The sequence below is a fragment of the Balaenoptera acutorostrata genome, chromosome 11 (assembly GCF_949987535.1).
Source record: "Balaenoptera acutorostrata chromosome 11, mBalAcu1.1, whole genome shotgun sequence".
NCBI classification, from domain to species: Eukaryota; Metazoa; Chordata; class Mammalia; order Artiodactyla; family Balaenopteridae; genus Balaenoptera; species Balaenoptera acutorostrata.
The window spans coordinates 10,862,156-10,886,714 of record NC_080074.1 but is presented as its reverse complement, the minus strand read 5'-3'; the positions used below and the strand labels follow the sequence as shown (position 1 = coordinate 10,886,714).

General features: G+C 56.9%; 1 protein-coding gene across 7 annotated transcripts; it reads left to right on the top strand.

Moving 5' to 3' along the window:
- Positions 1-1,571: 1,571 nt before the first annotated feature.
- On the top strand, positions 1,572-22,971 carry LOC103002857 (chronophin). 7 transcript variants are annotated; one of them, XM_057556417.1, is made up of 18 exons: positions 1,572-1,752; positions 2,908-2,950; positions 3,182-3,286; positions 4,430-4,506; positions 4,772-4,883; positions 4,975-5,051; positions 5,554-5,692; positions 6,252-6,320; positions 6,471-6,561; positions 6,973-7,118; positions 7,866-7,977; positions 8,345-8,426; positions 8,520-8,600; positions 9,113-9,229; positions 9,779-9,876; positions 10,211-10,376; positions 11,403-11,497; positions 21,630-22,971. In XM_057556417.1, the coding sequence occupies exons 1-18, from the start codon at positions 1,694-1,696 to the stop codon at positions 21,944-21,946; spliced, it is 1,986 nt and encodes a 661-aa protein (XP_057412400.1). In that variant the 5' UTR covers positions 1,572-1,693; the 3' UTR covers positions 21,947-22,971. The 7 variants fall into 7 exon arrangements, with proteins under 7 accessions (XP_057412400.1, XP_057412401.1, XP_057412399.1 ...); XM_057556418.1 differs by lacking the exon at positions 21,630-22,971 and adding an exon at positions 13,586-13,753; XM_057556416.1 differs by lacking the exon at positions 21,630-22,971 and adding an exon at positions 13,586-13,753 and having other exon boundaries at positions 11,403-11,508.
- The last annotated feature ends 1,588 nt before the right edge of the window (positions 22,972-24,559 follow it).

Here is a 24,559-nt window from a genome sequence, read left to right as displayed (position 1 = left end):
GACCCAACACAGCCAAAAAAAAAAAAAAAAAACCAGAAGCCAAGTCTATACTGGACTCTGATGTCTCCCTCCATCGAGGCATTCCTCAAGCCCTGCCCCCCTTAGAATCCCCTCCAGGGGCCTTCCAGCTGGGAGAAGGGGAAGTGGGCAGGGAAACCTAGCCTGGGATCAATCCCCTCATCCTGGCCTAAGCCTTTGATCCAGGAGCCTCCCAACTTGCGGCCAGGATTCCACACTCAGGTTCCCTTCGCAGACCCTCCCCACCCCACCAGGGTCTGCCTGGCTCTCCCTTTGGAGAGTTGGAGGGGCAACCAGTGTCCAGCACGTGCCCACTGTGTGCCAGGCCCCATGTTGGGCCCGGGGCACACGGAGATGTATGAGGTGGAGGTCCTGCCCTCAGAAGTGCCCAGTCTGCCCACCCACACACAGTAGGTGCTCAAGTAACCCTCAAACTGAACTGAAACTCCAACAAGGCAAAGTGCAATAGGTGTGCTAGGACCCTACCCCAGGCCCCTCCCTCTCCCCCCACCCCCCGGAGCTCCTGATGCCCAAGGGGTGCAGGGGTTCAGAGTAAGAAGAGCCTACTGTTTGCCAAAGGCTCTCATCTTGTATTAACTGGCAGTTATGGAGCATCTACTGTATGTCCCAGTGTGTTTTGGGTGGAGAGCCGAAGAAATAACTACTACAGTACTGAGTTTGGGGAGGTCAGAGAAGTGTCCATGTCCTTGCCTTACAAGAAGTTAGGGCAGGGACTGAGGAAGTCTGCCGGGCGAAGGGATTTCACAGACAGAGGAAACTCGCGGCTGGGGCTGGAAGACGGCAGGGTGTCAGGGAACTGCTCTGGGAGGTTTCGCTGTGGCTGGAGGGTAGTGGGGACCCCCGTGAAAGGGGCGATGGGAGCAGAAGTATGGGTGCTGGAAGAGCAGGCAGGAGTGTCTTATCCACTCTTCCGGGTGGGCAGGGTCAGGACAGCTGACCCACAGGCCATTAGAGACAGTGAGTCCAGAGTTCCAGGGAGTTGTCCACGGGCACGCTGCAGCAGCGTGGCCCCAGGAAGCCAAAGCCTCCAGCCCATCTTCCAGCAGGGGAGCAGGGGTTGACCTTTAGCTCAAGGTGGCCAGGAGGTCCTTCCGGAAGGGAGTCTAGGACAGCATACTTTGGGAGGCCTAGATGGGCCTGTCCTTGGCCTCTGCCTCCTAAACATGGAACCCTGTTTTCCCCTTAAGAGGGTGCCAAAGTTATTTATACCCAGGGCTTGCAGGCCGGCGGGTGGGGCAGGAACCCAGGAAGCCGGGCAGGCGCGGTGGCAGGAACGGGCTTACCTGCTTCCCGCCACCGGGGCTGGGCGGGGCGGAGCGGGGAGGAGGGGCCGCGCGCACAACCTGTGGATCGCCAGGCGGCCGGCGGACCCACGCTCGCCGGGACCGTGGGGGGGCGACCTCGGGGGGCCCGGAAGACGCGAAAGAGCGAGAAAACAAACTTGGAGAGAGGAGTGACCTGGGGGCCGGGGGCGGAGTCGCCAGCGGGGGAGGAGAGAGTGAGCAGCAGCGAGAGCGCGGCTGGCCCAGGAAGCGGAGAGCGCCGCCCACCCACCCGGGGCGAGAGAGGCAGCGCGGGCAGAGGCAGGCTGGGCCGGGGGCTGCCGGGCCCTCGACCCCCACCGTGACCCCGCGGCCCCCAGCCCGCCCCCAAGATGATGAAGAGGCAGCTGCATCGCATGCGACAGCTGGCCCACACGGGCAGCTTGGGACGGTGAGTGTCAACCCCTTCCCTTCCAGTCCCATTCTCACCCGTCAGGACCCTAGGGGAGGTGGGAGGTCGGGGGGAGACTGAGGACAGCTGGACAGCCACCTTCTGACTGGCCACCTCTTTTCCTCCCCTCTGAATGCCACCCCCTCTCCCAGCCAGAGCAGGAGAGGCAGGCGCTGGCCTTTGGGGGAAGGGGCACCCCTACCCGTGATTGGAGGGTGGGTGGAGGATCAAGGATGCTGGGTCTTCTCTGTCTCCATGAGCCCCTGAGTGGATGGTCCTCCCTGGCCTCACTTGTCCCCTCTGTACAAGGGGGGACTGTTAACCATCTCTGGTTGCCTGCGGGGGAGGGACGGTCAGGGTCCCAGACCTTTCGGGAGCAGCAGAGATAGGGTCCTGGCAGCGATGGGAGGAGGGGCCGCCCCTGCCCTGCCCTGCGCCTCTTCCTGCCGCCCTCCAGCCCAGAGGCCTCCTTGCTTCTCTGTCTTGTTTCTGCTTTTCTCAGCCTCAGATGGAAACATCCCCACATTCCCACCACAGCCCCTGAGCTGGTGGTGTGGAGGGCGGAAATTTGGGGAGCTCCCAGGGCCTGTCTTCTCTCCTCTTCCCCCTGCGCTGGGAGTTTCTCATTCTCTGGGCTCAGGGGAGGGGACTGGGTGTCCACAGACCTGCTCTAGTCACACACTGGCGCAGATGCCTATATGAGCGTGGGCAGTCAGGCCACCTTGCTCTGAGCCTCAGTGTCCCCAGCGTGTCCCCGGGCAGGGGCCCAGGACCTGCCCACCACCACAGTCCAGAGTCCTTTGTGACCAACAGCCCAGGAGTCTGAACTCGCACACTTCCTGTTCTTGGGGCAGCCCGGGCCTCCTCTCCCCAGGTCAGCAGAAGAGAGAGGCTCCCCCAGTCCCTGCTTCGGTTTCGGCCGCCCTCTCTCAGGACACAGCCCTGGGTGGAGGAGGAAAAAGCCCGGTATCCTATTCCCGCCCCCACGGAATGTGTTCCGACTGGGATGAGGCAGGCGGGCCACCCAGGGTGGCCTGACTGGGAGGGACACTGGAAGCAACTGGGGTTCAGGTGCCCTGTTTGCAGTTGGGGGGCAGGAGGAGGCGGGGGTTTCCTAACCTGGGCCAGCTCAGCAGAAGCTGTCTCCCCCTGCAGGACCTCGGAGACTGCCGAGTTCCTGGGGGAGGACCTGCAGCAGGTACGTGCCTGGGCCGGCAGCGGGTGGCAGGGCAGGCCCATGCAGGCTGTCAGCAGAGGGCCAGGCAGGGATGCCATTGGGGGCCCGAGTTGAGTCATTCCCACGCTGTTGGCAATGGGGTCCCCAGGAGGAGGGAAGAGAAAGGTAGTTCCTGCTCTGGGGGAGAACAGGACAGTGGGGCGTGGGGAACAACAGCCCCCCACGATCCATAACCCCTGGACCCCCTCCCAGGTGGAGCAGCGACTGGAGCCGGCCAAGCGAGCAGCCCACAATGTCCACAAACGGCTGCAGGCCTGTCTGCAGGGCCAGAGCGGGGCGGACATGGACAAACGGGTGGTGAGTGGGGGTCCCAGGGAGGAGGGGCCTGGGCAGGACACCTCTGTCCAGCGGGGCAGCGAGGTCGGGGCTGGGGTCTCCCCACTAGTCTGAGTTTCTGGCACCAAGGGGGTGGAGACTGCTCTGTCCCAAGGCTCCTCCGGCACCCCACTCATGAGGTCCTATTTCTTCCCCATCCCCTTCTTGACGCCGCCCGCCTGCACCAATCTTCTGAGCCAAAGCCACGCCTCTGACAGCACCTGAACCTCTCTGTCCAATCAGCACCCAGGGCAGGTGCTCACAACTGGGCAGTCTGTGAGGGCTTCCTGAAAGAAGTGGCATTTGAGCTGGATTTTGAGTGTTACTCACTGGTGTTAACCAGCAGCCAGTATTTATGGACTGATTACTGCTAGTCTGTTACTAGGATATCTCCATGCATTGCCTCACTTAATGCTGAAAACAACCTTAGGACGAGGCTGCCCTTATTAGCATTGTGTACTGAGGAGGAAACGGAGACAGAGAGGTAAAGTGACCCACTCAAGGTCACACAGCTAGTAAGAGGCAAAACTGAGATTCGAACTCTGGTCTCCCTGACCTAAGCTGGTGCTCTCTACAACGCTAGGTAGGAATGTGGGGGGCAAACTTGTAACTGGGCAACAATTCCGTGTGGCCAGAGCAATAGGGAACCGTGGAGGGTTTTGAGCTCCGCAGGGGCTAGGTCAGCCACAGATGCCCTGCAGCAAGGGAGAGGGCCCACTCTGAGGTTGTGTTCCTGGCTCCTCCACCCTCCCTCTAACTGTGAACTGGGGCAAGCTCCATGCCCTCTGTTTTTAGTTTTCCATTCAGTGATGGGACTTGGTCCATCACTCCTTCGTGCCCAATCAAGTGGCTTCTGGGAGGGGGCAAGGGGGCCTCAGATGGGTGGGGGCTCTGTACATGGTTACGGGGAGCTGTCACCTCCACCGTACCTTGTCCTCATCCTGCTTCTACTCTCACCTGTGTCCGTGGCCCTCCTGGGTTCCCGCCTCCCCTGTCCACGCCCAGGGCCTTGGTGGGGATTCTGCCCCCAGGAGACTCGCCATGTGCTCAGGCAGGGGTGTGGAAGCAACCCAGTGGGTGAGCACATGCGCTCACGCTCACAGCCGGCCCCGCCCTTCCCTGCAGAAGAAGCTTCCCCTCATGGCTCTGTCCACCACGATGGCCGAGAGCTTCAAGGAGCTGGACCCTGATTCCAGCATGGGGTGAGCACGACCTGGAGATGCCAAGGAGGGATCTGGGTCAGGAGAGGGTCCCAGTCAGGGAGGGCATCCACGGTGGAAGGATGACCAGGCTGGGAAGAGTGTCCAGGTCAGTGAGGGCGGCCAGACCTGCGCGGGTGTTGGGCTCAGTGAAGACGAAGGAGAGATAGACGGGGGGTGACGGGGAGGGAGGAGGCCCCCCTCCCCGGTCTCTCCGGAGTTGGGTGAGGGGCTGTGGGGCCCGGCCCACTGGGTGCTGTGTCCACAGGAAGGCCTTGGAGATGAGCTGTGCCATTCAGAACCAGCTTGCCCGCATCCTGGCCGAGCTTGAGATGACCCTGGAGCGGGACGTCCTGCAGCCGCTCAACAGGCTGAGTGAGGTGACCTTGCCCCCTCCCTCTGCCCCCAACATCCCCAGCCTCCAGCTCCCACCTCCGCAGCCCGCTGAACCCTTCCTGTGCCCGCCCCCAGGAGGAGCTGCCAGCCATCCTCAAGCACAAGAAAAGCCTGCAGAAGCTGGTGTCTGACTGGAACACGCTCAAGAGCAGGTGGGCGCCACAGCCTCTAGGTGAGGTTCACGCCTACTTCAGCCCACGGATGCGGCCACAGAGCTTCGAGGCCCTTCCCCCACTAGGAGGACACTGCAGGGCCCACTGAGTACAGTGTGTGTCCTTGTGCACACGCCTGGTCCTTAGGAAGACCTATGGGGACAGTGCGTGTGAGGGTGCCTCTGTGCGCGTATGTGCATGTGCTTGTGCCAGCTGGGGTACCCAAAAGCCCGGGATAGCCATAAACAATCCTCCAAGATCCCTGGATGGCGGGAGGGGCCCCACCCTCCACTCTGGAGGTGCGTGGCCCTGATCACCAAGCCCACCACCAGGGGGTGCGCCAGAGCACTCTGCCCAGGGTGGGCAGAGACTCAAGGCCAGTTCAGCTCTGGGATTTGCATCTATAAATTCCGGAATCCTATGTGGTCAGGCCTATGGAGGGGCCCTTGGCTCTGGACATGCGATGGGGACAGTAACCTCCCCACCTTGGGATCATCCCCAGGCTCAGTCAGGCAGCTAAGAACTCAGGCAGTGGTCAGGGCCTGGGTGGCGGCCCGGGCAGTTACACCACCACAGCCAACAAGGTGGAGATGCTGAAGGAGGAGGAGGAGGAGCTGAAGAGGAAGGTGGAGCAGTGCAAGGTGAGGGCACTTGGGGCTTCCTGGGTGTGTGGTGGTGGCAGGGGTGGGTGCTATCCCCATTTCTCAGATGACGAAACTGAAGCTCAGAGAGGTGACGTGACTTGCCCCAGGCCACATAGCTAGGAAGCAGCAGAGCCGAGATTTGAACCCAGGCTGTCAGGCTCCAAGGCCTGTGTACTTAGCCATTACCTTGTAGCCACTTCTGTCTATACCATGCGCATAACACCTGGGAGGCAGAGACGCCTGTTCACCAGAATCTCAGTGTGTTTGCTAAGTGAGTGAATGAATGAATGAAGGGTGGGTGAACAAATGAGTGGTGAGTAACACAAGGCACTGTGCTGAGGATATACGGACACAGAGAAGAGGACTAGAAGCTGTAAAAGCCCCTCAAGAGTTCAAAGGGGTCCCTTCGGGCTGGCCCCAGGAGCAAACCGTAAGCAGAGAGAGGAGAGCTGGTTGTGACCCTCCCCGTACAGCTTGGGCAAGTTGCTATCCCCTCCAAGCTTCCCCGCTGGGCTCCAGCCTCGCTGGTATAAGCCCTCCCCTCTCTGTCCCCAAGGACGAGTACTTGGCCGATCTGTACCACTTTGCCACCAAGGAGGACACCTATGCCAACTACTTCATCCACGTGAGTCCAAGACCAGGCTCCTGCCACCTGGAGCTCAGGGGCCACTGAGACCCCCTGCGAGATGGTGGGAGGGAGGAGTCTGCGTTTGTGGCCCCTGGGGGAGGCTCAGCTTCCCTCACTTCCCCCGGGGGTGCCCCCTTGTCCCTATAGCTCATGGAGATTCAGGCCGATTACCATCGCAAGTCTCTGAGCTCGCTGGACACGGCCCTGGCTGAGCTGAGGGAGAACCACAGCCAAACAGGTGGGGACACAGGCAGGCCCCGACCCCCGCCCTGCTTGGGGCACGTTAAGAAGCTTGCACTCCATCACGAAAGGCAGCAGGGAGCCAGGGATGAGTTCTGAGCAGGGGAGCGCTCAATTAGATTCGCGATGAAGAGATTGCTCCGGCTGCTGCGTGGAGGATGGAATGAAGGGGCAGCACTGGAACCCTGTTAGGAGGCAGAAGGGAGGTGACGGTGGCCCGGACTGGGGTGGGGGCAGTGGAGGTGGGCGGATTCAAGAGATGTGTTGGATGACTTCAGGATGTGTGGCATGGGTGGTCAGGAGGGAGGTGGTAGCCCCTTGAGAACGTCTGGGGATGCCCCTGTCTGCCCTGACCTGGATGCTCAGAGGTGGGAGGACCCTGGGCCGCTGATCTGTCTCGTCCCTGCAGACCCCTCCCCCTCGATGATGGCCGCCCCCTTCTCCAGGGTGTATGGGGTGCCTCTGGGAACCCACCTGCGAGAGCTGGGCCGGGACATCGCCCTGCCCATCGAGGCCTGCGTCATGATGCTGCTTTCTGAGGGCATGAAGGAAGAGGTGGGACTCACTGGGGTGGGTGGGGAAGGAGCACCAGGGCCCTCACTCGGTCCCACACCTCCTACACGCTGCCCGTGCTGGGACCTGTAATCTCACCATTAGCGTACAGGTGCCGGGAGAAGGCGTGGCCTCCTGCTGCTGAACTGATGCCACCTCCCACTTAACGATGCTCACGTGGGCCGGGCACTGTGCCATCAGCCCTTTGCGCTCCTTGTTCCATTGGATTATCCCAGTAACCCTTGGGGGTAGCCCTCATTGGCTCCATTTTGCAAGGGGGAGGCAGAGGCCAATGGGTAGATGTGCCCAGCAGGTGAGAAGGTGGCCGTGAAGCCGGAGACTCCACGTGAGTCACAGCCACACGCTGCCCTCATCCGTCCTTTGCACCTCGGTTGTGCTAGTGTATCGGCTGCTTTCCTGAGGACAGACCCTTAGGAGGTGGACCACACCCAAAGACAGACCTCGGATTCAGGACAGTCCTGCTGGGCCTCCTATCTCCCTTTCATTCCTAACCAGACTCCTGTCTCCCCACGACTTTTCTGAGCTCCTCCCGGACTTCCCGTTTTGCTCAGAATCTTAGACCTTGAGAGTCGAGAGGAACCACGAATACAGTGGTGTTCACTCTGCCCACCAGCCCAGTGGGGCCCCCGAGGCCTACTCCAGGCCATGAGTGGGCCAGGGCCTCCCAACTGGGGTGTCCTGCCCCGCCCACCCCTCCGTGATCCCCACCTGCCCCCTCTCGCACCTCAGGGCCTCTTCCGTCTGGCCGCCGGGGCCTCAGTGCTGAAGCGCCTCAAGCAGACAATGGCCTCGGACCCCTGCAGCCTGCAGGAGTTCTGCTCTGACCCCCATGCTGTGGCAGGTACCTGTTCTGAGGAGCCCTGGGTGAAGAGCCTTCCCCCCAAATCCCTTCCCTGAAGCTGCCTGAAATGATCCCATGATAGTTTGGCTTAAGGCCTGATAATCTGCCAAGAAGACATCTGAGGAGACATAGGAGTCCTTAATGTTGAGGTCCATGGTGAGCCCCCTGAAACGTGTGTATGTTTTCCTGGGGACAAGATCACTAGGCTTTATCATTTTCTCAAAAGGGCCCGTGGCCCAAAGAAATGATCAGACCTAGACACGTTAGTGTGAACAAGGGCAAAGGTTCCAAACATGGAGAGAGCTGAGGACTGGGGGTAAAGTTGGGGGCTTGGGGGGCTGCATCTGAGCCCCCGCCACCACTCCAGGTGCCCTCAAGTCCTACCTGCGGGAGCTGCCGGAGCCCCTGATGACCTTTGACCTCTATGACGACTGGATGAGGGCATCCAGGTGAGGATGGGGTCGGGGGGCGGGTGCTGGGGAGGACGAGGCTGCAGAGGGGCCACCCAGGGCAGGCTCACCAGGTCTCTCCCCCGTCCACAGCCTGAAGGAGCCAGGAGCCCGGCTGGAGGCCCTCCAGGAGGTGTGCAGCCGCCTGCCCCGTGAGAACCTCAGCAACCTCAGGTGAGCCCCCAGCCCACACCCTGCCTCCCCAAGCCAAGGCCCAGCTGCCACTTCCGGGCCATGGGCTGGCGCCCTTGTCCTAAGCAATATTTCTGAAAATACCACTTTGAGGTATTAACTGTATTTTTTTATACTAGACATCGAACTGAACACATACCTTGAACCTTGAAGCCACACCACCCGGCTTTAAATCCCACCTCTGCCACTATGTGGTCCTAGGCTAGCAATTTAACTCTCTGTGCCTCAGCACCCTCGTGTGGAAGACTTGGAGCATAACAGTACCTACTCTGTAGGGTGGCTGGGAGGTTCTCAACTTAGTGCCTGACACGTAGGTGGTGTTCAGTAGGTCAACTAATGTAACTAGTAAAAATTTTCCTAAATGTCCTGTGTGGTGTCTTTGCCACTCTTTGGCAATCCCAGGCTGGAGAAGTCTCAGGTCTTGGGGGGCATCCATGGGTGTTCATGACCCAAGATGCCCTGCCCCTGGTCCAAGTCCCCCTCCCACGCCCCAGGTACCTGATGAAGTTCCTGGCACGGCTGGCCGAGGAGCAGGAGGTGAACAAGATGACACCCAGCAACATCGCCATTGTCCTGGGGCCCAACCTGCTGTGGCCCCCTGAGAAAGAAGGGTGAGTGGCCACAGGTTGGGGGGAAGGTGGCAGTTCCCTCCTCCCCCCAACATCTGCTGCTTATTTTTCCCCTGGGCCTCAGTTTCCCCATCCTTGGAGTAGGTTGAGCAGCTCCAATATTCAAGGCTGCTGTGAGGAGCAGCCAAAGGGATCATGGACCCCATGGGGCTTTGGAGATAGGCATTCTGGGTAAAGGCAGTAATGGGGTGCTTGGTGGCCTGTTACGGGGAGCTGGGAGCCCAGAGATATGATTCTAGCGCCCCCCCCCGCCCCCCACCTTCCAGAGATGGGCCTGAGGAAGTCACTCTGGACCTTCATTTCCTCATCTGTAAATTGGAGAGAAACTAGACAAACATTGAGGATTTTTGCTTTGGGAATTAGATGAGATAATAAACGGAGAAATGCTTTGTAAACTGTAAAGTGCTGTTTTATGTGAGGGGTTGTTATTCACCTGATCCTTGTGTCCCCAGTGCCCAGCACGGGGCCAGAGAGTTGGGGTCACTAGACTTTGCTAAATGATGACTCACTTTCACTTTCTTTTTGTCCCAGGGACCTGGCCCAGCTGGACGCGGCCTCCGTCTCATCCATCCAGGTGGTGGGCATGGTCGAGGCTCTGATACAAAATGCAGACACTCTCTTCCCTGGAGGTAAATCTCCCGCCTTTGTGAACGTGTCCCTTTTTGTGCCTTCATCTGCCCAGCTTGGTGCCCTCCAGACTCAGCTTCAGTCCCTGGCAACCCTGCAAACTCACCACGAGGCCTGGAGGAAATGGCTTCTCCACTCTGAGCCTCAGTTTCTCATCTGTAAAATGGGGATGATGATGCCTGCTTCGTGAGATTGTTGTGAGGCCCACCTGGGAGTGGGAAGGCGAAACATGGTCCAGACAACATCAGGGGAAAGGGAAAGTGGTCCCGACACCGGCTGAGGCGGGGAGGCCTGCGGAAGCTCTGTAAGTTCACATCTGCTCCCTTCTGTCTGCAGATATCAACTTCAACGTGTCAGGCCTGTTCTCAGGGCCTGCACCCCAGGACAAGGTCAGCGACAGGCCAGCTTCTGAGGAGCTTCCGTCGATTGCCACGCCCACCCCAGCCGCTGTACCAGCTCCAGCTTCAGCCCCTGCCCCAGCCTCGGTGGCTCTCAAGGAAAGGTAAGGACTGACGGGTATGAATGGCCCCTGTCCTGGCCTCGAGATGCCCAGCCTGAGGCACCATCTCTCAGGGTGTCCAGTAGCATTTTAAGAAATATTATATTTTCATCCCAAATACCAGGTTTTCCAGTTTGGACTGGGTAGGATAGAGACCTCAGAGGCGTATTCTTCTCAACCTCTGATGTGTTCCCTTCTGTGTTACACGGTTCTTTACTGAGCACCTACTATGTGCCAGGCACTGTTTCAGACCCTGGAGATTTAGGGAACTAGGGAACTGATCATTTTGGAATGTGTAAATTCTGTACCTTCCAGTCTTCTCTTTGGTCCTTTAAATCGGAAGGTTTAACATGGTACCATGTTGCCTCCGTACCCAGTGGGTATTGATCAGTTATCACAGACTGCTGGGGCCCAAACCATGAATTTCCTCAGATGAGCAAGACAGACAAATGCTGCCCTTAGAGCTCGCATTCCAGGGAGTGGGGAGACAGAATCAACCAGAACACTGATGAAGGCACAGTATAATGTCAGGCGGTGATGTGTGCTACAGAGGACAGTAGAGCAGGGTCGGGGGGTTGGGGGGTCGAGTAGGGAACAGGAGTCAGGCCAGGGGGGCTCAGGAAAGGCCTCCCCAAGGAGTAGCCAATGGAGCAGAGCCAGGAATGAACCCTGGCCTCCTCCCCCGCTTCTCGTCCATTCTCTGGCTTCTAGTGGCTGGAACATCCCGTAAAGATCACATGGAGGTTGAGAGCTGAGATACAGGGGAGGCCCTGCTTTCTACCCCACATCTTGGCCACATGAGGGACCTCAGACACTGCCGCAGTGTCACACAGCAGCCAGGGCTCAGTGGATACAAACTCTGGCCCATGCCAGAAGCATCTTATCAGATCCCAGGCCCTGTCACAAAGTGGTGGAGAACAACTCCTGGGAGGACCTAAACTCAGCCTGTTGGCTGGGAATCTCCCCAGGATTCCAGGAGTCCTCTGGGAGATGGCCAAGGCTGACCCTGACCCTCTCCTTCCCTCGCAGGGCAGAGTCTGAGGCACCCCCCAGACCAGCCTCCCCCAAGGTCAGTAGGAGCTCCCTGGAGGCAGCCGCCCCAACAGAGGACATGGCTCGGAGGAGTGAGTTGGCTGTGGGAGGAGAAGGGGGGCAGAGGGTGGGCAGGGAAAGGGGGCGGGCAATCCCAGACCGTCCCATGTTTTCAGACAGCCAGGGGAGACCAGGAATCCAGGTGGCTAAGGGCCCAGGTTTGCTGCCGGACACTCTGGGTTCAGATTCCAGCTCTGTGACCTTGGGCAGGTGACTTCACCTGTCTGTGCCTCAGCTTCCTCGTCTGTGTAATGGGACAATAACTGCACCTGCCTTGTAGGGCTATTTGGAGAATTAAATGGTGCTGCCTGGCCCATACCCAGCACACAGTAAATGCTCGATAAAGGTCAGCGATTGAGTGTTGGGGGCGGTGGAGTTCAGTCCCTCAAGAAGACCAGGGATCACAGAGTGAAGAGGGAGGATGGGGTCTTCAAAAGACAGCGAAGGAGGGCGGTGGCGGTGCTGGTGGTTTGGTAGCCTCCTTCTGAGCCCCTTTGGTGCACTCACCTGTTCAGGTGGCCTAAAGCCAGGCAGGTGAGAAGGCCGAGGGTTCAGGTGGAGAGTCAGCCAGGGTAACTGGGACACTTGGGACACCCAGCCCAGGAGGCTCTAGAGTTTTCCACCTGGATGGGAGTAGGTGGGGCAGCGTCAGGAGCCTCTGGACCAGCAGGAGCTGGCAGGTCGCACACGGATCTTCTTACAGGAGGGGGCTTCTAGCCACCTTTCCTGGATGGGGTGCAAGCAGGATGTGTGCTCACTGGAGCACAAGTCAAAGGACCGTCACAGCATCACCTGCGCTGGTCCTCACGTCAGCCCTGGGAGGTCAAGGCTGTCATCTTATCTCACCAATGAAGAAACTGAGGCTCCCAGGGGGCAAGTGATTTGCCCAGGTCCTCCAGTGGGTGGAGACAGAGCTAGGACCAGGGTCCAGATGTCCTGCCCCACCTAGCCCCTCGGCTGCCTTGTGAGGTTGGACTGTGCAGGGAGATCTGAGCGCTGGGGTGGGGCAGTTCCGGTGGGCTTCTGAGAGGAGGTGAGGAGGACCCAGGTGGCAGGTGGAACAGGCAGCAGTTCTTTCTTTATTCAGCAACTCTGTACTGAACACCTACACTGTGCTAGCCAGCTGGACATCAGCTGGCCTCGCTTAGTTTACATTCTAGTCAGGGAGACAAGCAATAATCGAGCAAAATTAAAACTGACAAGATCATTTCAGAGGGCAAGAAGTCCCGTGAAGAAAATACAACTGGAAAATATGCCAGTAACTGGGGCAGGGCGGGGGAGGGGCCCTCTAGCTGAGGACAGACGTGGACCGAGGCCCGAATGGTGAGCAGCCAGCGTGGAAACTGTTCCCGGCAGAGCGAACGGCAGATAGAGCAGATTCAGAGATCCCAGGGTGGCGTCGAACTTGGGGATTTGCCGCAGGTAGTGTAAACGCCTAACCGCCCCTCTCCTTCCTCCACAGCCAAGCGCCCAGCGCCGGCCAGGCCCACCATGCCGCCCCCCCAGGTCTCCAGCACCCGCGGCTCCCCTCCAGCCCCACCCCCGCCCCCTGGCTCTGGCAGCCCTGTGACCCCCCGGGCTCTGCCCCGCCGTCTGGTTGGCAGCAGCCTCCGGGCCCCCACGGTGCCACCCCCATTGCCCCCCACTGCCCCCCAGCCTGCCCGGCGCCAGAGCCGGCCTCCACCAGCCTCCCCCAGCCCGGCCTCCCCGGGGCCAACCTCCCTCATCCCAGTCTCTCTGAGCGCACCTACCGATGTGGACCTGGGGGCGGCCGCAGAGGAGGGAGGGGCCCCTGAGGCTGCAGGCAGGGCCCCCACTCCCCCAGTTATCCCCCCTCAGCCCCGGCCCAGGAGCCTCGCCTCAGAGACCGACTGAGCCGGCGGCTTCTCCCCGACAGCCCTCAGCATCACTCCTCCCCACCTTGTCCTCCCAGGACATAGCCTTCACCCGTCCCAAGGGGGTGAGGGCCTCCAGCCTTTGCCTACAAGTGCCTCGGTGTCCGCTGGGTCGGCCCTCACGGCAAGGAGGACTCAGGACAGTCCTCCACTTCCATACCTCTTACTCTTGGATCCACCCTGGGCTTGGGGGTGCCCCTCAGCCAACTCCCCACTCTCTGGCAGGGTCCCAGGGGAGCCGCCGGAAGGAAGGAGAGGCTTGCCTGCTCCTACAGGACTTTTATTTTTCTCTTGCCAACATATTTTTTTGTAAGGCTGGTAAATAAATTATTTTGGACAAAACTGGAGCAGCTGCCCAAATGATAGTTTTATTTTCTGTTCTTGAAATAAAGAAGCCACTTTGATAAAGAGGAAAAAATTACCTGTTCTTTGCCTCCTTTCTTTTTTCTTGTCTGAAATAATAACAGCCAACATCTTTAGCGCTTACTCTGTGCTACACATTGTGCTTTTCTATGCATGATTTCCATTTAATCCTCTTCCAGGGAAGTAAATCCCATTACCTCTTACAGGTGAGGAGACTGAAGCTCAGAAAATGACCAAGGTCACATGGCAAGTGAGGCATGGACCTGGCCCAGGTCTGCCTGATTCCAGAGCCTGGATCTGTCCCTCACATCCTGAGCAATTTATTTAACTTCTTGGAGTTTCCTTCATCTGTGAAAACATTTTAACAACTTCCACCACAGAAATGTTGGTTTGAGGATTACAAGAGACACACTTGTAAAGACCAAGGCACCGCCCTTGCACACAGAAGTGCCCTATAAGTGATGACTGCTGTTGCTGTTTCCCCCAACCTGTGGTGTTCTCTGCTCCTGGAGAAGGCAGGGAAGCCTCCCCTGGGGAGCAGGGATGGATCTGTCCTCAAATATTCCCTAAGGCTGCTCTGTGCCAGACTCTGGGCTAGGTCCCAACTCAGCCCTATGCCCTAGGAGCTCCTGGGAACGGACGGGCAGGAGAACTGACAATTAGAATCAAGTGTCATGGGGGTTCCCTGACGGTCCAGTGGTTAGGACTCCACGCTTTCACTGCCGAGCACGCAGGTTCAATCCCTGGTTGGGGAACTGAGATCCCGTAAGCCGCGTGGCAAGGCCAAAAAAAAGAAAAAGAATCAAGTGTCATGGCACTGGGAACCCATGTTAGCCCACTTAGGGGCAAGCCAGTTAACCCAGACTGGTGTGTGTGTGTGTGTGTGTGTATGTGTGTGTGTGTTTATGTGTGTAGGGTGGACGTCAAGAAGGCTTCCTGGAGGAGGTGGTATTGAGGGGGAGTCTTTCAGGAGCTGGCCAGCTAAAAAAGGGAAGAAGGAAGAACATTCCAAGCAAAGGAGACCACCTATGTAAAGGCCAGGAGCAAAGGCCCAGGGCACTGAGGAACAGAAAATATCAGCCTCAGAGCCTGAGTGACAGGGTGTGGCTTTTCCCAGGTCTTTGAAGCTCCAGCTGCTCCTGGGGGTCAGACACATCTTCAGAACCTTCTCAGAGGTTGGCAGACAACCTCAGAGTTGTGACACATTCCTCCCCAAGTGGGGACCTAGGCAGCTGGGTCCCATCACTGCCCTGGGCAACTGGCTACTTCTGCTCTGTCTCCTTCCCGCTCCAGGGTCCTTGGGTGACAGGCTGCCTCTAGCCCAGTGCCTCTCCACTCTGGCCTCACAGTAGAATCCCTGGGTAATTAAAAAAGCAAAGAAATTTTGAAATGCTGGGTCTCACCCAAAACAATTAAACTAGGATTTCTGGGATCCCGCCACACATTGGTATTTTTAAAAAACGTTTCTCAAAAGTCATGGAACTGGACTTTCCTGGTGGTGCAGTGGTTAAGAATCTGCCTGCCAATGCGGGGGACACGGGTTTGAGCCCTGGTCCGGGAAGATCCCACATGCTGCAGAGCAACTAAGCCTGTGCGCCACAACTACCGAGCCTGCGCTCGCAAGCCACAACTACTGAGCCCGTGTGCCACAGCTACTGAAGCCTGTGCGCCTAGAGCCCGTGCTCCCCAACAAAGAGAAGCCACGTCAATGAGAAGCCCGTGCACCGCAAGGAAGAGTAGCCCCCACTTGCCGCAACTAGAGAAAGCCCACGCACAGCAACGAAGACCCAAAGCAGCCAAAAATAAATAACTAAAATAAATAAATATATTTTTAAAAAGTCATGGAACTGTACATTTAAGATCTACACATCTTACTGTATGTAAATTATATCTCAAAAAAAAAAAATATTTTCCCTGGGGACTCTACTGCACAGCCAGAGTGGAGAACCACTGGTCTAGACCAAGGGCTCCAGCGTCCGAGAGGACACCGTGTGCCTCTCTCCCCAACACACCCACACTCTTCTCAGGACTTCGCTCGGAACTGGTGTGATCACGGTTCAGAGGGCAATGAGATTTGACCCAAAGATAACATCTCCTTTAGCATCTGTTTTCCTCCTAGCAACCAGCTGTCTTAAGCTTCTGATTGGTTGGGGAACACGGAGCGGGCCATATTTTCTACTTGTAACTCCTTATTGGTCAAAAGGAGCGTCAGTCTCTCAGCCTCCCATCCCTGCAAGAGGCTAGTTAGGGCTTAAGCTCAGCGACTACTGGCCCAGTGGAACTAAGGGGAGTGACGAAGGACCAGGCTAGGCCGTCATTGGTCCTTTTCCCTCGGTGGCGGCTGCGATTCCGCCCTTTTCTCCAGGTTCCCTTAGCTCGCGGCCCAGCGCCTCCCCGAGACTCTAGCCCCCATTGGCTGCGGGCCAGGCCGTGACCCCGCCCCCTGGCCCTTCCGGAGCGCCGATTGGCAGGTGCCGGGAACCGGCCAGCTGCGGAAGAGCGCGCCGTGCTCGCGGAAAGAGAGCGGTGCGGCGCGAGCGTGCGGGCAGCCAGCCGGCTGCATGGCGCGCTGCGAACGGCTGCGCGGCGCGGCCCTGCGCGACGTGCTGGGCCGGGCGCAGGGGGTCCTTTTCGATTGCGACGGGGTGCTGTGGAACGGCGAGCGCGCCGTGCCGGGCGCCCCGGAGCTGCTGGAGCGGCTGGCGCGGGCTGGCAAGGCGGCGCTGTTCGTGAGCAACAACAGCCGGCGCGCGCGGCCCGAGCTGGCCCTCCGCTTCGCGCGCCTCGGCTTCGGGGGGCTGCGCGCCGAGCAGCTCTTCAGCTCCGCGCTGTGCGCCGCGCGCTTGCTGCGCCAGCGCCTGCTCGGGCCGCCGGACGCGCAGGGCGCGGTGTTCGTGGTGGGGGGCGAGGGGCTGCGGGCCGAGCTGCGCGCCGCGGGGCTGCGCCTGGCGGGGGACCCCGACGAGGACCCGGGCTCGGCCCCGCGCGTGCGCGCTGTGCTGGTGGGCTACGACGAGCACTTCTCCTTCGCTAAGCTGAGCGAGGCCTGCGCGCACCTGCGCGACCCCGACTGCCTGCTGGTGGCCACCGACCGCGACCCGTGGCACCCGCTCAGCGACGGCAGCCGGACTCCCGGTGAGCGCGGGGCTGGCGGGGAAACTGAGCTAGGGGGCGGCCTGCGCTTATTCCTCCACTCCTGGGAGTGGGGTGGGGAAGGGGCGTCTCCAGGTGACAGGTGGGGAACAGGAGGGATGTGAGGGCGGTCCCCACCCAGCAAGAGCCCAGGATGCTTTTATGTCCACATGTGGTAATTCTTGCAGCCGTCACCCTGTGAGGGGCAGCAGTGGGGTCCCGGTTTGACAGATGAGGAAACTGAGGCCCATTGTGGCGCAAGGAGTTGCAGGCGGAATCCAGGGCCCCGACTCCCAATCCTAGCCTTTCTGAACCAGCCTCAAGGGCTCCTGTCATTTTCCCCACCCGCCATCGGGGTGAGGTCGGAGAGTTGGGGACAAAGCCTGGAAGGATTCCCCCCCCGTTGGAGGTTTCAAACAGGCGTTTCTAGCGGCAGGTTGAAGGCAGGTGTGTGGGGAGCACAGAAGGTGGATGGAGTTTGCCCTGAGTTCCAGTTCCAGCTCCAGGGCTCTGTAATCTTGTTAAGTTACATAACCTTTGAGCATCTCTGCCCTGGGTGTAAAATGGGAATAGTAACCATGACAGTTTCGCTGAGGAGAGACTGATCAGGATGAGTGCCTGCTACACAGTAGGTGCTCAGATGATGTAAATTGTATCCAAGACCTCTCCTATTACAGAGCTTTATGAAGCACCTTGGTGTCTGTTATTTAGTTTCAGAATTACTCTGGAGATGGAAGTTATTGTCCCATTTCCCAGTTAAACTGAGGCTAAGAGAAGGGAAGTGAGCCACCCAAGAGCAAGAGGATCTGAACTTGGGTCTTGAGGCCACCTTACCCCCAACCTCTAAACCCCACCCCCTCCATCCAAGGCACTCTTCACTGCTGTCATTTGGGAATTCAGATCTGCAGAGAAAGCAGGAGCAAGTGAGGCTCCTACATCTTGGAGGGTTCAAGTTAGACAAGAGCAGATGGTAGCAGAGGCTAGCTGACAGTAGTGAGTGTGTGTGTGGACAACCAGTCAATAAGCTGAGGGCAGGGACAGATCTCCATTGCTCACTCCCTGCTGGCCGCTGACTCGATTGATACCGAATCCTAGGAGGGCAGGGTGGAATCGATTGAGGAGTAGACACAGTATTAAGATGGGTGGCAGGGAGGTCCTAGAGCTGAGGAGATCTGGGAAAGCTTCCTGGCGGAGGCATCTTACAGGACAGGGCACTAGGGAATGGAACAGGGCTTGAGCCATGGCAGAACCAGTTCCAGGCTGAGAATCTTATAGTTCTAGGCCTGTCTTAGCTTTGCTGCATGATCACTTCAGTCTCAGTTTCCCCATAAATCCAAGGTGAGGGCGCTGGTCAGGGCTCCCAGCTGCAGTAGTTCATGCCCTAGGCTATGCTATGCAAAGTGAGTTTCTTTGGAGGCCTCAAAGCTCAGGTTAAGGTTGTGGGTTCAGAAGCTCCTCCAGGGGCTCAGGAAGGATGGTGTGGAGGAGATGGGGAGAGACCAGGCCCTGCCCACGCGTGCCCCTTGGGTCTCAGCACCCACCTGGCTTTGCCCGCCGGCTCTGCTGGTCATTCCCACAGCCAAGAGGGGGAGACAGAGCTTAACAAATACAGCACTGCTGTCCTGTTTGGGCACAACTGAATCATGCAGCTTTGAAAGTGGAATGAAAACACTAATAAAGGCCCCAATATGCATAAAATCTGAAATAATGCTAATCTCACCCCAGTTCCCCCTCTGCAGTGCCTATGGGTCTCCTAAATTGTGTGTTTACCTATTTACCACCTGGCAGCCACTTGAGCTGGCAAATAGAAATGCCTGTTGTCTTAGGAATACGTCACCAGCAAAACATATGCCAGCCTTGGATGACAGGATGTTGAGAAGAGTGGGATGTAGTGATCTGAGGACAGAGTTAAGTTCGTAGACTCCCCTGCTTGGATGCTTGCTCACCCAGGGTACGGATCCTAGTTTCATTCACTGCTCTATTCCCAGTGCCTAACACAGTGCCTGGCATATAGTTGGGCCTCAGTAATATTGGCTGAGTGAGTGAGGTGGGATATGGGGGGCCAAGAGGGATCGGCTCCGACCTGGTAGGAAAGGAAGATGCTGGGACTTCCCTGGTGGCTCAGTGGTTAAGAATCTGCCTGCCAATGCAGGGGACATGGGTTCAAGCCCTGGTCCGGGACGATCCCACGTGCTGTGGAGCAACTAAGCCCGTGCACCACAACTGCTGAGCCTGCGCTGTGGAGCCCGCGAGCCACAACTACTGAACCCGGGTGCCACACTGCGCCTGGAGCCCGTGCTCTGCAACGGGAGAGGCCACTGCAACAAGAGGCCTGCACACAGTAATGAAGAGTAGCCCCTGCTCGCTGCAACTAGAGAAAGCCCCCGTGCAGCAACGAAGACCCAACACAGCCAAAAATAAATAAATAAATTTATTTTAAAAAGGAAAGAAATATGCTGACAGAGCTACCATTCTTTTTTTTTTTATATATATAAATTTATTTATTTATTTATTTATTTTTGACTGTGTTGGGTCTTTGTTTCTGTGCGAGGGCTTTCTCTAGTTGTGGCAAGCGAGGGCCACTCTTCATCGCGGTGCGCAGGCCTCTCACTATCATGGCCTCTCTAGTTGCGGAGCACAGGCTCCAGACGCGCAGGCTCAGTAGTTGTGGCTCACGGGCACAGTTGCTCCGCGGCATGTGGGATCCTCCCAGACCAGGGCTCGAACCCGTGTCCCCTGCATTGGCAGGCAGACTCTCAACCACTGCGCCACCAGGGAAGCCCTTTTTTTTTTTAATATTTATTATTTATTTATTTTTTATTTTGGCTGCGCCAGGTCTTAGTTGCAGCATGCAGGATCTTTAGTTGCGGCATGCGAACTCTTAGTTGCAGCATGCATGCGGGATCTAGTTCCCCGACTAGGGATCGAACCCAGGCCCCCTGTATTGAAAGCATGGAGTCTGACCCACTGGACCACCAGGGAAGTCCCCAGAGCTACCATTCTTGAGCTGAGAAAATCACTTTGGGGTGACACAGTTGAGCCCTTCCCATCCTGGAAGGAATTTCTAACTAACAGGGCAAATGGCTTTTCTTCCCTACCCAGTTCTCAGGAAAACAAGCAGGCAAGTTCTAGGTCAGAGGTCAGGGAGACCTTCCCAACAGGGTTGCTCTGGGCCAGCTCTGCCTTGATCCTAAGGAAGTTCCTCCTTCTCATCGGGGGGCCACAGGGCTGAGGATTCTTCCTGTTTGTGCACCTTCTGTGTCTTCGGCTTAATCAAGTTGAGTGTCATCCCCTGTGAGAAGGGAGACAGGAGGCCCAGAGCATTTGGGGTCAGACCAGTGGAGTACTGATGTCTAGTAACTGGAAGAGTCTTGATTTATGCCTTTTGCCAATTTCTGTGGTGTAAGTACTCCCCCCACTGTGGCTGATTTCAGCCTACCAACATGAAGTCACTTCTCATCATGGGGTAGGGAAGATATGTACACACCATTCTGTAATATTTCCATCACTAGGATGCAAGTAACCTCAAGAGCACAGATAATGGTAAAATAATTAGGAAGTGATGAGTTTTGAGAATTTATTACCTTTGTTTTAAACATATTTCACTTGATTGTTAAGTTTATATAAGTTGACTTTTAACAGTGGCTTTGTTTAACCACCAACTCATTTCAGAATTCCTGAAAATGAAACATTCAGCACTCCCAAGCCAGTACAAGCTGGCCCTGCACGTGTCTGGGTCAGACCTACCTGAATGCATATCCTTTATCTGCCACTTATTAAGCTGTGCAACCCTGGACAAGTTAATTAATGACACTGAACATCAGCTTTCTCATCTGTAAAATGGGCGTTCATGAGCTCCCACACAGCCCCTGGCACTTTAGAATGTGCTCATCATTAGAGTGAAGGTAGAACATTCTGGCACAAAGATGTACCCCTGAGACGGGCACAGTGGACTCATTGTTTGGGACAGGATGGTACTGGGCTGGGAATTAGCCTTTTCTAAACAGTCCTCCTATTGTTAAACACTTGGGTGCGTTCCACAATTTTGCTTGTTATAGTTACTGAGGCCACGGACATCTTCAAGCATGTAGCTGTTTGTCTCCAGTTTGAATTCTCGCCTTGTGATCACTTTCCCAGTGGAGGCTGACTGGGTCAGAGGTGCGAACATTTCTGTGCCCTGCTGTGTTCCAAAAGGGCTGTGCCAGTTTCCGATGCCAGGAGCACACATTCTTGTAGCAGTGACCACAACTGCTGTTCGTTAAGGGCTTTTCTGTTTCCAAAGCATTTGCCCCTGTCGTGCTCACAGCACCTCTTTGAAGGTAGGCATTACTTGGATCCCCCTTTCCAGTGAGTCTAGGGAAACTCAGAGAGGTTGGCTTGCCCAAAGGCGTGTGGCTGCCTGGGTAAAATTGTGAACCGCACGCAGGGCTGACTGAGCCAGGCCCGGTTACATGCAGTGGCTCATTCAGGCCTTACAATACCCACATGAGATACTGCCATTGATATCCCCATACAAGGGATGGGAAAACTGAGGCACAGGGAGGTTAAATAGCCTGCCCAAGAAAGGTGGAGATGAGGTGTGAATGCAGGCATCTGGTTGCAGAGTCTGTGCCCTTAACCCCTACACTAAGACTTGGAAGTAGGTGGCCTTTTAACTCATTTTAGTGCCTAATTTGACCCCCGTGCCAAGCTGCCTCAATGGGAATTCCAGTTTCCGGGCCTGGATGCTTTCCCCGCTGCCACCCGCCCTGACCGAGTCTCCATGTCCCTGCAGGCACCGGGAGCCTGGCTGCCGCCGTAGAGACAGCCTCAGGCCGCCAGGCCCTGGTGGTGGGCAAGCCCAGCCCCTACATGTTCGAGTGCATCACAGAGCACTTCAACGTGGACCCCAGCCGCATACTTATGGTGGGCGACCGCCTGGAGACCGACATCCTCTTCGGCCACCGCTGTGGCATGACCACCGTGCTCACGCTCACAGGCGTCTCCTGTCTGGAGGAGGCCCAGGCCTACCTGGCAGCCGGCCAACACGACCTCGTGCCCCATTACTATGTGGAGAGCATCGCGGACATGATGGAGGGGTTGGAGGACTGAGCCCACCTGACCAGCAACTGCGGCTGCAACCCTTGCTCACCCTGTTCCTGTAGATGGAGGTGATGGGCCAAGAGCTGCATTAAGGGCTACCAGCTCCCTGGCCCCAGTTTCTACCCTGGTGGGGCTGGAACCCAGGGAAGATGTCAGGGCCCTCGGACCCCCTTCCAGCAGTGGCTGGGCACTCTGCCGTCCCAGAAGCTGCCCCCTCCCTGCCACTGGTTTACCCTGACCTGACCCAGCCAGGTGGCCTTATATCCTGCCCTGTGACCTCCACTTGTTTAAATCTGGGCCCTGCTGCCTTGTGAGGACTTACCCCAACCCTGAGCACTTAATCCCCTACCTCCTCCCTGGGGCTTCTAGGGCTCTACCTGCTCCTGGGTCCTGGCCCTGGGTTCCTATTGACCAATCAGAGGTCTAGGTAGCCAAGAATCATCATTGTCCTGAGCCCTGAATGGACTGATCAGAAGGCTAAGTGATAGTGACTCGTTGCTCTTGGGTCTTGAGTGGACCAATTGGGAGCCTAAGCGACAATGACCCTTTCTTGTCGTAGGTCCGGGGTAGACCAATCAGGACCCTAGGTAATAATGACCCATTAGTCTCTTGGATCCTGAATAGAACAATCCAGAAGTCTGAGAGACAGTGGCCTCTTGACCATCTGGGTCTGACTGGACCAGCCAGGGGTCCAGATTTCTGTTCATAAATAAGGGTCCAAGTGCTGAAGACACCCCTCCTCCACAAAGGGGGCCACTTGGTGGCTCTGGGGGCTTCTGTAGCTGAGAGCCCCACCCCTCCCTGATCATGGTACCAGACCAGTGTTGACGGTGGTCACAGCTTGGGAGGGGGGCTTTTGTGGCCCGCCCCCCATGCTGTCAGTGTTTGCTGTGCCACCTCCCCCCCGTGCCCACCCCCAGCTATTTATTATTTCGTGCCAGTGATGGTGGGGATGGGGGCTGGGCCTTCCCTGCCACCTCCACCCCTGTTGTAACCAGTCCTCCCGTACTTAATAAAGTGCGAGTGGGAGTGTCTGTGGGTTGAAGTCTGTGTCCAGGGTGGGGTGGGGGGAGGAGCCCCTGCCTGAGCCTGCTGTCCCCAGAACTGGCCCACCCGCTTCGTGAAATGATTCACCCCAGTTCCAGAGTATTCTCTGTGTGCAGTGGTACCTTAGCACAATAGCACTTTATGCCTCACTGAGTCTTTATATACCAATCTGTTTCAGTCCTTCAGAAAATCCAGCAAGCTTGCATTACTCATCCCACTTTACTCCTTGGGGAATGAGCATCATAAAGGTGATGCTGAGTTAAACATGAGGGCACACACCTAGAAAGTGTGATCACCTGCGGCAGGATCTGAACTTGGGTTGGCTGACTCCGGGAGGCTGCAGCCCCTCTCTGTAGAGACTGAGGTGGGAGACCGGTTCCCACCCTCCAGGAGCTCAGGTGAGATGCTGCGCACCCCTCTCCACTTCAGGCATCCTTCACACCTGGGCTGCTGCTGTGACTGTCTGCCCTGCTGGCCTCGAGCATCCCCAGTGCCTTCTGCAGAGCAGGTGCCCATCTGTGAGCTGGCTGAGGGTAGGACTTCGAGGTCTGGAAAATTCTCTTCAGTATGATTCTTCTGGGGAAGAGGGAGTACTTGACTGAGCTTGGCTGCATCAGGAAGTGGGAGCAAATGTGCTCTTGTGGAGACTTCTGGTTGTGACAGACTTGGCTCAACCTGGCTAAGGCATAAGAGTTTATTGGCTGCCCCATGAGGTGGTCCAACACCCTCCGGGTGCATCCCTCTCATCCTCTCACTCTTCTGGGCTTTGGGTGTGAAAGCGGTTGCAGCCATTATGTGATTGCAAAGCATGGCCCAGTATATTTCTCTGCTTGTGAGTCTGCTTCAGAAAGATGGGAAGAGCTTGTTGGGGTTGTTTCCTCCAGACCTCTAAAAGTTGCAAACCAACAGAAAAAGTCTAAGAACAGCACAATGAATACCACATGGCCTTCACCTAGACTCCCAGCTAATATTTCAGGAAGCTGATGACACCAATCCACAAAATGAAACAACTCCTTCACATTATACCCCCTGGTTTCAACAGTTACCTAGTTTTGCCTCCCTCCTCCCCCACCCCTGCATGTTGACTACTTTCTTGGTGACCAGAGGCCTTAGGGGTACTTTCTGTTGTCCCTGGCATAATTTTTTCCTCTGGGGGTGGCTCTGAAACAGTGGCCAAAGCTCAGACTCACTGAAATCCGAGCTTGGTCTAGCATCAAAGTCCCACCCAGCACTCTTTTTTATTTCATCTTAGCTATTACAGATAAGCATAACCACAGGACTGTAAGTTTTACTTTTTTTGCAATTCCTTATGCATCAGTAAGCCAGCTCCCCAGGACTTGGAGCCATGTCTAAATTCCATTGGTAACGTTAACCTTTTTAAAAAAAAATTAGTTAAGAAAGCACATAATTTTGGGACTTCCCTGGTGGTCCAGTGGTTAAGACTCCACACTCCCAACGGAGGGGGCACGGGTTCGATCCCTGGTCGGGGAACTAAGATCCCACATGCCACACAGCGTGGCCAAAAAAAAAAAAAAAATTTTTTTTTTTTTTTTTGGCCGCGATGCATGGCTTGCG